At 40.2% G+C, this 17,040-nt stretch overlaps 1 protein-coding gene across 1 annotated transcript in view; it reads left to right on the top strand.

The window, feature by feature from the left end:
* The window catches only part of LOC308110400 (voltage-dependent T-type calcium channel subunit alpha-1I-like), a gene marked incomplete at its 3' end in the record, with an annotated part of 220,532 nt that overhangs the window by 41,877 nt on the left and 161,615 nt on the right, over positions 1 to 17,040 (top strand). Inside the window, exons 2-3 of the mRNA XM_080464661.1 lie at positions 638 to 761; positions 9,509 to 9,642. Coding sequence (XP_080320787.1) covers positions 638 to 761; positions 9,509 to 9,642 — 258 coding nt within the window. The remainder of the gene's footprint in view (positions 1 to 637; positions 762 to 9,508; positions 9,643 to 17,040) is intronic.

The following is a 17,040-nucleotide window of genomic DNA, read 5'->3' on the forward strand; positions in this document are numbered from 1 at the left end:
GCGTCTTAAATGCACTTTTATATTCACAGAATATTCAATGAGAAAGTGCTCTTTGAGAAACTGTATAACGAGGACGTCAATGGACATATTTTATTGGACCACTTAGTTTTTCCTACTGACTTTGAAAAATAACATAAAAAAAATAACAAAACAAAAAAACTGGTTGTTGAATGATAATACTCTTGTAATCAGCATTGATTGTTTTTTTTTACATTTTAGTTTCCTCATGATTCACCTTTTTCTCTTCTCTTGTTACAGTTGATGCAGTCAAAAATTGCTGACTTTGAAGACGCGTCGCACATTTTTAAAACATCGATTTGACCTCTTTTTGTTTCACCAGAAAATCAAATGTTGTGTTTTGCTGCTGTATTCTGAATACACTAACGCCTATGTTGTGGATACTCTTATTAAAGTTACTTTGTTTTGAGTTTGCTGCTGCATCCCTCAGTTGGCTTGACATTTAAAGAACAAAACATCGGAGCAGATTTTTGTGTTACTTCTCTCTACTTTCTCTCATTGTTATCGAATTAATTGATGCTTACAGATCGGTATGTTCTTTTTTGAAAAGCCATTGATCCCTCCTCCATTAGGTTGTAGATACTTCTGTTTCTTTTTACCAGATGTTTGCCTTAACCAGCTTTGTTTCTACGTGGTTCGAACGTGTGAGTATGATGGTCATCCTGCTGAACTGTGTGACACTGGGAATGTACCAGCCCTGTGAGAACATCGACTGCTCCTCAGACCGCTGCCAAATACTACAGGTACACACCAATATGCATGCATTAACATTTATGAAACATTGCTGTGTATGCATCTCGAAATGTCTTTCTCTTCAGTTTGTTTTTGTGTGTTTTGCATTGTCTGCTTTACTGGATTCAGTAGAAGTTTAGATTTTTCTTTAAATTGTCTGACAAAATGTCACTATAGTTCTCTGAGTTAGTTTTACTGCTGGAATCATGTGTGACATCACCAATGATGATTGATGAGCCTGTCCCAGAGGAAACCATGCAAGCTCAATGTATGACCTTTCACAGGTGTGTTTGTGTATTTGGGATCATGAGGATATTTTATCTTTCGCCAATATTTATATTAGTAAAGGTTAATCTTTGGCCCTGTTTACACGACAACGTTTCACACCTAATCCGCTAAAAAAAAACGAGTGTGTTTCCACTGCAGCAGCGGACACAGAGACAACGATGTAGTTAGTATGCCGGGCCACACGAGGGTGCTGTTGCTTGGTTTTGTAATGAAACTACACAGACGTGTGCAGAGAACAAAACACTATAAACGTGAAGAAAATGGAGAGCACCCGACATCCGCATGGACTGATGACACATCAGATGCTATCAGGGGTGAGTCTCAACTATTAAACTACTGATCTGGACGATAAAACTAGAATATGAACCGTGAGTCGTACCACCATGGGGCGCCATGTTTGTTTACAACTGAATGAGCAGGAGGGAGGGGGAGAGATGTGCATGCGCAGTAGCAGGCTCTGTTGCCTCCGGCAGTCTCCGCAGGAGATATTTGCGCCGTGAAAGAATCTTTCCACCTGGAGATTAAAAACTTTGCAGATACAGTGCATCCGCTAACTGGTGTCATGTAAACAGACCCCCCGAAAGTGAAGAAAGTTTTGCGGAAACACTCGAATTAGTTGTCGTGTAAACGAGGCCTTTGTCTCATTAGTCTATAAAACTTAGTCCATTTCCTTTAAATTGCTGAGTCATGTCTTTGTACTTCTCTGGGAATTCCAGCTTTGACTTCCTGTTGTTTTTAGTAATTATTGGTTTTACATCTTCCTGTGGAGCTTCACCTCTGTCTCAGTCCATAAGAATGTCTGTGTACCTGCCATTGTTAATATTTATATGGTATTGTTCTCTGCATAGATGTGTCTGTGGTTTCATTACAAAAAAAAAAAAAAACACCACCGACTAGTGTCCCAACATGAAAACGACATAGTTTTTAGCATTTCTGCCAATTCCATGTGAATGGACATTGTAAATGTGAAACTTTCCTGAAATGAAAAGACAAAACCACTTGATACATTGTCATATAAACGGGACCGGAGCACTTTGGAGAGTAGCCATGTCCATCGGTGTGTGAATTTGTCTGTGGATTGTTGAATGTGATTAACATTGTAAAGCGTTTTTGGGGCTGTTAAGTCCATGGGGAAAAAAACGTGCTAAGTGAGTTCCATTTACAAACAATTACTCACAGGCTGTTCTTTACAGATCTTACAATGGCTCAGATGTCAACTGCTGCTGTTTTCCTTTACCATCTTAGGGCACCAGTGACTTCTTTCTTCTTCAGGACATTCCAAACCTTTGCAATGTATATGGCTACTATTTGTGCAAATAATTTAAATCTCATGAGCTTCACAAGTTCAGCTGTCTGATTTCTAAGTTGGTCACACCTCTTACCTCTTACACCTCTTACAAATACAATGTCTGCACTTCCAAAACCCAAATCTAAACCTGAGTGCAGGCATTCAGCGTTTAGCAATATATATATATATATATATATATATATATATATATATATATATATATATATTTGTTTTGCATGAAACATGTGTTGGTCAGATAAAACATACTATTGGTGTATATACAGTAGTGTGTATAAACTGTGTATCAGACCCAGATGCAAATACCTGGATACCTTATTTGATGTCAAATCCAAATCTATAACAACAATACAGGGATTGGCCTCAGTGTTCAAATACCTCTATATGGAGGTGAACAGAGGTGAACATAACCTCAGCTGATCTGAATATAGCAGAAACACGTTTTCATATACTTTCCTACTTTACTGCATTTCAGAACCATTACTTTCTTACTTTTAAGTACAGAAATGAGAGTTTGACTTGAAATATTCATATTGTAACAACCATGACACACGAGTTGATGTTGAGCGTGCATCCTGCTCCGCTGAGTCACAGTTGGGGTTTCATTGCAGGAATCTAACAGTGCAGAAGCACCACTGTCTTATGGAGCCGTAACAATTACAGAAAAAAATAAACAGGCTAATTTATATATGATATGATGAATGTTCTTGGAGCATGAGGTCAGAAATTGTGCACAAAAGTCCTGTGCTTCCGGAAGTTGTCACGTGTCTCTATTTCTTCTTGCGTACTTATCTTGACACCCAAAGAAAGCTCGTATTCACATGCACATGCACCCCCACTTCTTCTCACAATCTCTATTCCTTGGTCTCAATGCTGTCTCACTCTCCCATGGCGCTCTCCCTCTCCCATGCTGAGCCTTGTAACTCCTGGCACTGACTCACTGCTAGCGTGTGGTCTTTATGGTGCAGCGGGCATGACTCCCTCACGTACGGCGCCTCGGCAGCCTTCCTCGTCATCCGGCAACACACCGAATCCTCCTCACTTATGTCAAAGGTGGCCTGTGTGGGTGTTAACATCTGTGCTCGAGCGTGTGCGCGTATGCCTTCAGTCTGCTGGTGCAAAGTGCATGTTGAATGTTTTTTTCTTTTCTCTTTTCTTTTTTTTTTTTTGCCCCCTCACATGAACACACACACACACACACACACACACAAACACTCAGAAGATTGATTCGGCTCTCTAGGGGAGTTGGCTGTTGAGTTGGACCTAATAGAATTTCTCCTCCAAGTATCTACAGACCCGCTATTCAATATCAGCATGGATTTAGTGGGCTACAGCCCCACAGTCGATACTCTCCTCTCAGAGGATCCGTTGCTCAATACCTTGGTTTTAGTGCTGGCTCACCAGTGAAATCCATGAAGGTTTAACAAATGTGCTCTTTAAGACCTCTAGAGAAGTCAACTAATTGCATAAATGGATGGACAAGCAGTTTAGATAACAGAAACTTAAGCTTGGTCCTCCTAACTTCTTCTAGAGCGGGGGTGTCATGACACAAGGCCCGTGGGCAAAAACTCCAATCTGGTCTGCTAAAACCACCAAGCAAATTGTCACAATTTCAAAGAAGAATTCGATTTTTTTTTAATAGATTTCTTAGAAGTAACGGACACAACTCAACACTGAGGCCTTGTTTACAGAATATTTTCGAGTGAAAATCCCAAACTTTCATTGCATTTTGGATGTCCATTTGCATGGTGCTCTGAGCGACTGAAAACAACTTCTTGAAAATGACTCCCAAGGTGGAAGTTTTTTGTGTAGATGGCAAATATGCTGGGACTCTGCATGTGCATCACGGCCGTAATAAATAGTTCTTCTGCACAAGAGAGAATAGATGGGCAATAACAACAATGGCAGCCACCAGAGTGGCATGACTCCCAGTCGTTGCTCTCCCGAGAGTCACCCGTAAGAGTAATCCAACTTTATCGCCTGTCCATACAAAGGTCCGTGTACTCGCCATTGTCAATGTTTAAGTCACAATGTTCTCCGCCTGCATGTGAGTGTGGTTTGATTACAAAATAATCAATAGTTCCAAGTCATGACCTGGCAGGCTAACAACATCTTTTTTCAGCATTTGCTGCCGTTTCTGTGGAATTGTTTTGTAAACGCAAAACTTTTCTCAAATGAAAATGCAAAAACAATGTGTTTACACTTGAAGTGTTGTGGCGTAAACGGGGTCTGAGACCTGAGCTGAGATATTGGTGATGCTGCCGTGAAAGCTAGCTATGTTGTTGCTATCAAACTAGCATCAGCCATGCTGTCAGGGGGCGTTTTTGAAACCTTGATGCAACAGCCATAAGATAATTGTTTTGACATTTCACTGTATTTTGTACCAGAAGGTTTCATTAAAATTCATTATATGTTGAGATTGCCATTTTCTGTCGTAAATGATTGATTAAAATAGACATTTTCATCACGTATACTCTGCACCAAAACAGAGAAAAACTCTAAAATTTTAATTTCTAGGTACTATTTTTCCAGTCTGTCCCACTTAAGATTAAGCTGACATTTATGTGGCTCCTGAACTAAAATGAGTTTGACAGTGCTGGTCAAGAGGTTTCATATTAATGTGCTGAAACATCTTTAAAACATATCCAGTAGTTATTTGCATCTGAGTTTCTTGGATTTACTCTGTGACTTGGTTGGCGGAGAATCAATGCAGTTCGGAGAGTTTTTGTCTCAAAGTGAACAGAATGTTTAAAAATCAATGGAAGAGAATCCCATTAATTTTCTTGTCCTTCAACAGTTTGGTTAAAACACACCAATGCCGATGCACTTAAGAGATAAAGTACTTTGGTTATTTAGTAGCATTCTTTGATCTTACCATTTTTTCAGATGGATAGTGAGCAAAAACATGTTTCAAATTGTACTTGAGAACTTAATGATTTTTGAAAGTGAGAAAGATTAATTTAAGACAGACAGACATCGCAAAAGAGGTTGAGGTTGCATATATCATGTCACATTACCTCTTAAATTTATTTAAGAAACGCTCGAATCTGGACTTTTTTTTTAACGCACATATTCTTCCATAAACAGCAGTAAGAGACGGACTTTATTTCTTTCTGCTCGGTGTGTTCCCTTGCATAATTGTGGGTCCGACGCAGCAGCTGGCTTTCAGTCTTCGTAATAGCAATCCAGCTTTGTATTCCGTCCATACGAATGTCCGTGTACTGACCGTTGCTAATATTTATAGCGTATTGTCTGTGCGTGCGTGTGGTTTCATTACAAAAACAAACTCTAGTGCCCAACATGAAATCTACATTATTTTCAATATTTCTGTTGTAAATGGACATCATTTTTAAAATGTTGTGTGAAATGTGCCCCATATACAGCTGGTCTCGGTCACTATTACTAGTTGGATTTTAGTAACATAAAAGCAGCTCATTGGTGCCCTGGTTACAAGCTTTCAAATGGAAATGCATCGTTTTTGAATTTTTGTTTCAAAAAAGTTTCCTCTTTACACGGCAGCGCTTTGAGAACGATGTTCGTTTACATAGAAAATGCAGAAATGCTGAAAATGATGTTGTTGGCATGTCAGGCCACAAGTCAGCACTGTTTTGGTAATGAAACCACACACATGCGTGCAGAGAACAATATGCTATAAGCAGTCTCTGCAATAACAAATATGGTCACTTCTCCAATTAGGCATACATTGAAAATCCCTGTGGTCAGAGCATATTGTTCCATTACAATCTACAAAACCTAAACCAAACAGAGTTATTGTCAAAGGAACGTTTTGTTTTATTTTTCACGATTTTTGTTTTCTTCTCTGTGCTTTACCAAAGGTGGCAGCTCCATCTTTAAATTTGAAAAAGATCGAGTTCAGCAGCGTTTCCCTCCGCATTAGTAGGCAGTCCTGGCATCCCATCTCCCCTCCAGCTCTTGTGAAAAGGATGCTTACTTCAGCAAAGAGCTAGTCACAAAACAAAGATCCAGATCAATGGCTCAGATTCAGATCATGTTGCCTACAGTGTTTCGCTCTCCAAATCAAGTTACAGGCAACATCAAGCATGTCAGTTCATCTCTAATCCCCCCGGTATACACGGAGAAGAACTGCAGCTAATCTAGGCAATTTGTTCACAACAGCAATATCATGCATTAGCAAGCAGTGGTCTTGATTTATTTACATTTGCCTTTATTCTCTTTCTCCGTCAGATGTTTGAGTAAAGCTGGGATGTCAATATAGGGCTTAACTTCGATTACCTCTCAGACAGGTTTTCTGGTACCCTACCGTTAAGACAAACTTCTGAGTTGGTGAGAAGCCAGGGATGGGAGTGAAAGGGGAAGGAGATCAATAAAGGTTTGATAGAGTGAATGAGTGGCGATATTACAGAGTAGGAAATACATACAGGTGTTGCAGAAAGTCATTCAAAAGTGAGAAAAAGTTGAAGTTCTACATTACAAAACGTATTGCCCTTTATTGAAAAGGAACCTCTGTAATGTAGCTGATATTCATAGCCGTATCCAAATGTGGAACTTTCTTATTTCTTAATATTGTTTCTACCAACGTATTGTCTGCGGGTCACACGTAGCATCTAATTTATTGGAAACCAAGCAATGAAATATATTACTTAAAGTTAAATGTCAGATCTTGTGTTTATGTGTTTAAAATAAACAAAAGTCGAAAAGATATTCAAGTTACTTAAACTCATCACATCCACGACGGCGAAGGGATCTCAATTGGTTGATATCAATATCATGACAGTTAGAGTTTCAGGGCATTTCTCTGCAGAGTTTACATGATCTTCCTGTGCCAGTCTTAAGAAACTCTGGTTTGCTCCTGTAATCTAAAGACATGCGTAATAAGTTAGGGAATCTTTACATAAAAGTTTTGCATCGGAAAGGCAATATTCTGAAAACGATGTCTGTTTACATGTAAATGACTGAAAAAAAAAAAAAAAAGCTGAAAACAATGTCGTTTTCATGTAGGACCACTAGTGGGTGCTGTTTGTTTTCATAATGAAACAACACACAGGAAGCAGAGAACAATACGCTAGAAACATTAACAACAAGAGTACCTGGACGTACTACATGGACAGATGACGAAGGTGGATTGCTATTACAGTGCCTCTTAACTACCAAGTGGTTTACATGGAGACCGATTTGGAACATTTTTGAAAAGTGCCACCTTGGGGGCCATTTATTTCACTTGAAAATGTTGTGTAAACAGGGCCTGAGTGCCTGGGGTGGCATGGCTCAGTTGGTAGAGCGGTTGTCTCCCAATCATAAGGTTGCAGGTTTGATTCCCGTCTCCATGTTCACGTGCCAAAGTGTCCTTGAGAACTTGGGGGTTCAAGACACTGAACCCCAAACTGCTCCCATTGGAGTGTCAGCGCCTTGCATGGCTGCAGCCTCCATTGGTGTGTGAATGTGTGTGTGAATGGGTGAATGTGATTAACGATGTAAAGTGCTTTGGGGCTGCTCACGCAGTTGTAAAGCGCTATATAAAATCAGGATTACTATTGCAACAACAACAATACTTGTTGGTGCAATAGTAATCCTGTTAAAACTGACCTGTCTCACAATGTTCTAATCCCACCTCACTTTCCCCATTAGTGGGTGAACAAACCAACGCTTGGTAAATTCTGCTTCACAATGATAGAAAGAGCGAAAAAGCGACGTCACTACGAACGCTTGTCCATAGTCAGTTATCCCTGTGGTACCTTTTCTGATACCTCCTGCTTAAAACATATATACCCAGTCGTTGACCTGGCTTTTTTTACACCCTGGGTGAACACACTCCACGACATGCATCTGAGACGGGGCGATTCTCTTTTCCTCTCGTGCACAATGCGCTCTTTCACAGATTGTGCCCTGAGTAGCTGCCTCCATCGCTCATGGCAAAATCCACCACAGTATATACCAGAGCCTCCCTGTTGGCCACATTCCTGACAGATTGGTGTGAGAAAACGACGATGCGCAATGGCGCACAGCCATGCGCTTTAGCGCGCAACACTGCGGAGCAATATTGGTGACCGTGCGTAATGACTCGTGACGATCCGCCACCGTTTTGCGCTCTTACTTGTAATGCTTGATAAAAGGTTGCGACTGTCCGTGATGGCGCATGATGCCTCTGCCCTGAATCATTTAATTCAGGTCAAAATCGTGATCCACGGTCAGGAATTCAGATTCGTGTTATTCCTGACTTGTCGTCGTTATGTGTAAACACACCTTTATATTAAAGTTAATACTTTGATTCAATTACAAAAAAATATTTTCGATTTGTCACAAATCTTACAAAGTAAGGTAAACATACAGTATGATACGCAATGTTGGGTTTTATGATAACGACCAGATTTGGGAGAAATAGAAAATTACACAGATGATGTGGTTGTCTTACTGCTTTGGTACTTCTTGCTCTTGGCAGTTTCTACTTTTTTTTGTGAGTTTTCTTTCATAAGGCAGCCAGAAACAATAGTCCCATAATGTTTCAGTTCATAAACAAAATATGCGCTATAGTTGTTCTTCAATCCATTATAGTTAAACAGGTTCCTGTCCTCCTGTGTTCTTTCATCACAAAGGTGCATGGTCAATTATTTCCCTGATACAATAATATAAGTACCAGTTTAACCATGACTACTTTACATTTGTATTATCCTTGACTGGTTCTAATCTTCCATAGACCATAATGTGGTATTGGTATAGAAGTGGCAGCCAATTCCATTTTTGCCAGACAGCAAAGGGACCTACAGTCACAGAAACAAGAACTGGTTCAGACTTTTAGCTCAAACTTTTTGCACAGACTGCAGTTAATCCTCCCCTACCTTTAGAAAAACCTTTACCTTTAGAAAAACCCATGTTAAGGTATTCAGAGTTCACCCATGCTTCACAGAAGAAGCAGAAGTCGACGCAGATGAACATGATATGCAATGTTTGGTATTGCGATAATGTGATTTGTAATAAAAACAAATACTTGTGCAGATGGAGTGAATGTCTTTGGGCTTAAATATTTGTTTCTGTCAACAGTGCTGTTCCTCCTTCCCCTCATGTAAACCTTGTGACTGGGCTTGTGACAAATTCATGTTGCTATGTGTTGTCCAAAGCCATTTGAAATGTCTACACTTTTTGATACCTTGTCTCTTCTTCTTCTTCTTCTTCTTCCCTTCCTGTCAGGCCTTTGACGCATTCATCTACATCTTCTTTGCTATGGAGATGGTTGTGAAGATGGTTGCTCTGGGGATCTTCGGTCGGCGCTGTTACCTTGGGGACACGTGGAACCGACTGGATTTCTTTATTGTCATGGCAGGGTGAGGACTTCAATCATTCCTTTCGTTTGATTGCTTTTTTTATATCAGGATACTGAGGACTTTTAAATGTTCAGTTATTTGCACTAAGCTTGATCTTACAATGTAACGCCAGACACTGTAAATGGTTAAATCAACACGCTGAAGCTGCAGCAACCACATTCAGAATCTTTGAATTATTTGAAAGTTCAAATATTTAATTATCATTCATCATGGATTTATTCGAAGTCTTCCTCAGTCCTTTTTCGGCTTGGCGGTTTTTGTCTTCCAGACAGTTGGTGATCAATTGCGCCGCCATGTGTGGCCCAATCATGCCGCTGTTAAATATGTAACATGGGTTATTAATGGGTGACAGTCCCTGGCTCTCACCTGGTACATGACAGGCAATAACAAAGGGCTGATGATGCGATTCAGCCGAGCTAATCACCACAGTAGAATTTAATGAATCAGCTGAAATTACCTGGTCGTAAATTCTGCTATGCTTCACGCTGTTACTGATGACTCGAATGAAGAGGAGCCAAAGCCTTTGGCTGGAGGAATAAAATCACTCAAACTGAGAAATTTTCCAGAAAATTGGACTACGACTTTGATTTTCTAAGTTACATTTTTAAAGGTTACTGAGCTTGACGACATTCGTGGACAGTGTGTAAAATAAGCAATTGGCTTCAGATTGAATTATTGCTCTATTAAAAGGCGGTAGCCTTACCCCAACACTCACTAAAGCAGGACATTTAATATGTTCAATATAGCTCAAAGTCTGTCCGTCAGTCAGTCTTGCTCCATGCACCTGTTAGGATCACCTTGTCTTCTTTCATTTATTGAGTAACTTGGCGAGTGAATTTTTCTCTCTAAATAGTTTTAAAAGGTGCAAACATTTGTCTAAACGTCTCTGTAATTGCAGTTCTGCAGCATCTGTCAAAACACATTAGGGCTGCTTTGACATCTGTGACATCGTTTCTATTCACTCTTTTGCTCCAAACTGAGAAAGACATTGTTGCCTTTGGAATAGGGTTTGTTTCATGTTCACACAGTTTTCCACAGAAAGCGTAAAAAGACAAACACCGACACTGGTGTTTGTTGGTTGGTTAGAGTCGGCGCTACCTTGCATTATCACTACAGTCAGATCGCATGATCAGTGTGATGGTTCCCTTGGGGAAAACTCATGGCCGGTGCTGCAGAGAGCTGACTGAGAAAGCATTACGTGTCAAGATATCAACTGGATGCCATATTTCACCATTACTGACAAGTGGTAGTAGAGGAGGTTGAAAACTGAGATCCTGTTCAACTGATGATTTATATTTTAACTCCTACATTGCCACTATACATATCATTTATCCATTTATCCATCAATCCATCCATCCATCCATCCATCCATCCAATAGCATGTGCATCCTTTCCACTGGTATCAGATATACACACCAGTGCACTGCAATCATTAAAGGGCCATTATTAGTTCTAGTTTCTGCTCAACTTGAAGGCTCAGAGAGCAGAAAATTAGTGTCGATGACAGAAAAAGGATCACAGATGAAAAACCTCTGTCAGAAAACACATGGCTCACAGCTCGGGTAGCAAATTAACATTTGACACCAAATAATGAAAGGATGTAATCTGCAAAATTGTGATGAGTTAAAGCAATCACATTTTATCCTCTCAAGTTTTTACACTCATGAGCATGAAGAGTATTAACCCCCTGTGATCAGTAAGCATATTCTCTACCATAAATATGTCATACATCTGTGCCTTTTGGAAAGAATTTTCACGAGATAGCATGCTGGGCAATTTTTAAACACTTTGAGGGACTTTGGCATAAAGAGTGTAAATGTAACCCATAAAAAAATTGCCCCCAGGAAAATGTTGATTCAAGAATTTGCGTTCTTCTGAGGTGAGGAGGTAGGATCCAGAGGGCACCGAATACAAGGGATTTTGGGAAATGACCTGCAGAAAGCGGAAACGAGTTCCTTCATGGTCACTGAGTAATTCCCCAACATGGATTGTCATTCTTTTTCTTTTTCTTCTTTTTCTTCTAAACTTTTTGTTTGTCTCCTTTTCTCTGGGGCAGTGAAGTCCTGCATCCCACAGCTGACGTGTCAACACTGTTAGCAAGGTGAAACTTGCCCCCAAAATTACAAAAACAGAAAGAAAGTGTTGGTAGAAGTTGGGACTATGATCTCGTTGTCTCAACTTGTGGATGTGCTGTGGTTTCCTGGAGCAAGAGGAGAAAATCCAAGATGCTTTGACTGCATTGCAGATGTCACCATTGTGACTGTGTGAGACAACTTTAACAGTAAAACTGAACTATATGCATAAAAGTTTACCATTAGTATTCAAGCACGCTACAGTTGTTTGCATCACCATATGTGTTCAAACATTGATGCTATATTTCTAAAATACATATGATGGCCTGTAATCCTTTCATTCAAATAGTATTTATTGATAAATGTCATGTTTATGATTTAAATGTGCCTCATTTCTTAATGGATTAGCACAGTTTTTTAGTTGTTTGTGCAGTTTTTTTTGTTTGTTTTTCCTGAATGAGTATGTTTACAGTCAGTCGCTTATATTCCATTCTATGTTTACATTATCTTTACTAATATTCAAATCAAGGCAAACGTATAACTGTTATTTCTACATACAGATTTTCAATTCTCTGCAGTCACCACTGCAACAGGAGAACATACCACAGCCAACATCTCACTTTCTTATATATTTTGATCTGCTCTTTTATCCTTTCTTGTGTGATCCCACAATTTGAGATCACACGTCAGTCCTCAGCCTCCTTCTCTCGCTACGTCTGGTTTCTCCTTCCGTCATCTTCCCTGAAGCTGTCACTCCATGCCTGTGTGCCAAATCCCAATGCTCAGCTCATGAAAGGCAGAAAGACGGAACCACCAGCCCCAATTACTCCTCAGTTCCAACATCCACCACATGCAGCGTGCGCAGACAGGGGAGTGGCGGGCGTGATAAAACGCTACACCCCTGGGAACGAGTGTGCTGCGAACACAAACAGGAGGCGAGCTGCAGGAAAGGGATTAGGAGCAGCATGGGTTCCACACCAGACTCTGCTTAGCTTAGCTGGAGCAGCTAACCCAGACTCTGTTTGTATGGAAGACTATGTGAGTGTGTTGTGTTTGTCTGTGCACTGGGCTGGTGTCCAACGCTGAACCAAAGATTTGGGGAATTTTTTTTGTGTAAAGTCTCCCACCGGCTGAATCATCTGCTGGGAATTTGTAATTCTGACAAACAAAAACTCCCTGGATGCCTTGCGTTCAGCATTGTTATGATATTTTTAGACGTTGTTCTGTGAGGTTTACATTATGTATTATTGTACATTCCAGGGCAGCAGCCCCTGTAAGTAAGACGCTGTTGATGATATATGGGAAGATTTCCCAAGCCGATATAAAAAAAAACAAACACATGGCCCAACACAGAAGGGATAACTCCTCAGGTCTGAACTCAACTGTCACAATTCAACCAACAGTGGGACTTCTTTTAACACAGCTGGTTTGAGAGAAGCCATCTATGTGAAAGTGGAAAACCTCTCAGCAGAGGAGAATGTTTAGACCACCATCTCTCTCCCATTTACATCTACATTGTTCTTTCTTCTCTGCCAAACAAGCTCACCAATAAGGCCTTTTCCCAAGTGAAAATGGAGAAAAGTTGTTGCGTTTTGGGGTATCTGTTTACACGACAACTGCTTATTTCTAACTTTGGGTTTTATCTGTCAGTGTGGACTGACCTTCTCACTTTTGTCAGGCCACGTTGTACCCAAGTCCTGTAATGTGATGTTTGAAATCCCAGAGCATTGCTACTGTGCTACTTGGTGAGCTGACCACTGCATAGCAAAGGAGACACGGTGCCTCTCCAGAGTGGACCTGTCAGCCCACATCAAGGGTGGTAAAACCTGGAGTCACGGACAACCACACTGAGTGAACCATGTGAGGTGGAGGTGAGGACAGGGACATTTACAGGTCTTATTAGGAAATCCCAAAATTTCGAGCAGACACACCAAATGTTCTTGTGCCCACGCATTTTGTTCCGTTCATACAGAGCCTACAAATCAGAACAAGTTTACACAAGTAGTAATATACATACAGAAATAAAGACAGCACATGTGCACACAAGTTTTTGTGCTATTATGTAAAACATGACAATTTTTCAAGTGAAAATGCATCTTTGTTTGCTTTTTTTGTTTCAGAAAGGTTTCACGCTCACACAGCAACACTTTGAAATCTATGTCCGTTTACACAGAAACGCTGAAAACGATGTAGCTTGTATTTTGGGCCACTCATAGGTGCTGTGGTTTGTTTTTGTGGTGGAACCACATGCGAGCCGAGAACCATACATTATCAACATTAACAATGGCGAGTACAAGGACATTTGTAGGGTCATACGATGAAGTTGGATGTTTGTCATGTAAATGGACAACCAAAACTCAATGTAATGTCGTCTTAGTCAAATGCCTAATACAAGCCAGAAAATATACTTTGGAGTATTACAAATTAGGCTCTTAATTTCTCATATTTGAAAAAGTGCAAAATGTTGTTCATCAGAACCAGACACTTTATTCAATCACATGATCACGACAGGTGTCAGGACTCAAGTCTTGTTGGGGTCTTCATTTTATGAATTTACTCAATTATATATGACACACAGAGTTTGCTGCGTGTCTAAGCAGTTGCTCAGGTAATAGAGAACCCCTGCCATAATGATTGTCGGTTAAGTGTTTTCGTTGACACATAAGTGGACAGATAGATAACATCATAAGACACCATTATTATATCTCCTTCTAAAGAGAGTCCATGAATCTTATTAACAAAACCCTTTGAATTCTCAATGTGATGTGATTCATAATTTCCTAATAGAACAACTGTCCCCAAATAGAGGAGTGAGGAGCATTAGAGATTTCAGCTTATATTTCTGTTAAAAACACTTTCAGGATTCTGTGTGTACCAACCAACCTGCTCCAACTCACTGACCACTATGAACTTCTAAACACTGCCCTACATGAATCCCATTTTGTCATACCAGGTCACGGTAGTGTGAATTTTTGAGTTTCGTACGAACCTCAAAATGACTTGCATTTTTTTTGAGTTCGTCATTTGCATTAGTCTTTTTTGCTGCCCAAAGCTCGTAAAGCACCACCAATGCACCTGACCATTGATTCTTTACTACTTTCCTGGAACCGTGAGAATGCTGCTTGTCATGCGTCTTCATCGATGAGCTATGTGGTTGAGATCTGATATCTGAAGTCTATAGCATCGATTAATTATTCAAAAAGTCCATCCTGTGAGACCTTAACTTTCAGCCATCCTTGAAAAAGAATCCTTCTCTTTTTTAGCATTATTATGGCCTCGTTACATGACAACCTAAGTGAAATTGCACCGGTTTTGCGTTTTCATGTATACTGCAACACTTAGAAAATGTCCATTTTAATGGAGTTAGCATGCAAGGCCACGAGTGGGCCTTGTTGGTTGTTTTTGGAAAGAAACCACACTCGCATGTGTGCAGGGAACAATCCGCTGTAAACTGTCGCAATGGGAGTACACGGACATTCGTATGGACAGACGACCAAGTTGGATTGTTATTACAGGTGAGTCTCAACTATAAAACGACCAAGTCCCAGGAGATTATAGGCTGGGAGTCCTGACACTCTGGAGGAAAACATTGCTGTTATTGTCCATCTACTGAGCATGTGCAGAAGAACTGTTTACTACAGCCGTGGAGCACATGTGCATGAGCAGAGTTTCAGAAAAAGTGGCGTTTCCCCTTGTTTACACAGAGACGGAATCCGTGCTTATGGAAAGCTCCTCTTTGGGAGCACTTTTCAAAAAGTTGCGTTTTCAGTGGCTCTGACTACCTTCGTCATGTAAACGGACACTGGAAGTGCAAAGAAATATTGACTTGAAACATTGAAGATGTAAATGTGACCAAAGACAAATTTCACTTTTCAGTTACTCTTTTATCAAAGTAAACAAGTTGATGCAAAGGGTGCCAATACAACAGATACTTGAAACAGGTGGACATTTTATTGAATTGGCTACCATTTCTGTGTCATACCAAAAATACACAACGCAATTAAAATCACAAAGCCCGTCCCTGACATCTTTCTCGCCCGGCAGGTTTTCCTTTTGCACCATCAGTTTTTCCTTTGAGGCTGCTTGAAGCCGAAGCTTATGGTGTCAGCTCCGTTTTGCGTGAGCAAAGTTGTGCCAGCAGTTATCTGTCTCTGCTCATCCCGATCCTACACATAGTGATTATATACACTGTTGCTCCCGGCTCTCAGTTCAGTGATAACATTACTTCCAACGAGTGACGCTGAACCTAATTTGCTGGAGCGCAGCGCTGCGCCGGTACGTTTGCCTGCAGCAGAGTGGATGGGAAGTATTTGAGAGGGAAAATAAAATACCACAACGCAAAGGAAGGCATCAAAGTGAAAAGAGATTCTACTTCTGTGTCTGGTGTGTTTGATTGTTGGCACCTGGCGTCATTCAGCATCAGGGTTTGTATTCAGCCTGGAGAAGGAGAGGAAAGATTTGGCTGTAGAGAAAATACCTGATGCAAAGAAGGAAAAACCTTTGTGTCAGTGTGATTTCATCAGAATTCCAAGTCATATATCAACTAAATAAATGAATTTATGTGTGTGAGGTGTGTGCGTGTATTGGTTTGCTTGCTTTTTAAAACATAACCCGTTTTTTTTTTTTTTTTTAATCTGTGATATTTTGAGTTTACTCATTTTATAGTGTTAGTGCTACTAGTGCTGTTATTCGAGAACATTTTTCAAGATCTTGAACTAGATTCAGTATCAGCCCCTTAAAGTCGTGGTCTTGTCTTGGCCTTAGGATGCTCTGGTCTTGGCCTTTACTTGTCTCGGCTTAGGTCATCTTGACCACAACACGAGCTAACATTGCTCATTTGTGGCAAATAGTTTAACCTCAAATATCAATGTTTTTGCTATTTTCCCAAACGTATGATGTCCTCGTGATTTTATTATGTTATTTTTATTTTTCTAATCATACTGAAGTTGTTTTATGTTTATTGGTCATTTTTACCTATCATTGTTAGTACAGGCAAAGTTCACATTCACCAAAATACAAACTGTATTGTTGCTACTTTAAACGAAGTCCAGACAAGTCAGAAAAACGGATTAATAGTTACATTTTTCTTATTTTTCTTATTGTTTGCAACTTGATGACTTAAATCTGAAAGTTCCTGTCTAGGTCAAACATTTTTTACCCAGTTTGTGTAAAAACACTTTGTTTTAAGGCCTGGTTTATTTTTTTTCCCTCTTTCAGAGCAGATGTGCTATACACGCTTGTGTTCGTGTGTTATATCCGTTCATACCTGTCAACTGTCGCCTCCGTTTCACCCTCTGCGTGTCCTTTTGTGGCAGTCGCTCGCTGG

The sequence above is a fragment of the Lipophrys pholis genome, assembly GCF_963383615.2.
Source record: "Lipophrys pholis genome assembly, chromosome: 5".
Classification (NCBI taxonomy): Eukaryota; Metazoa; Chordata; class Actinopteri; order Blenniiformes; family Blenniidae; genus Lipophrys; species Lipophrys pholis.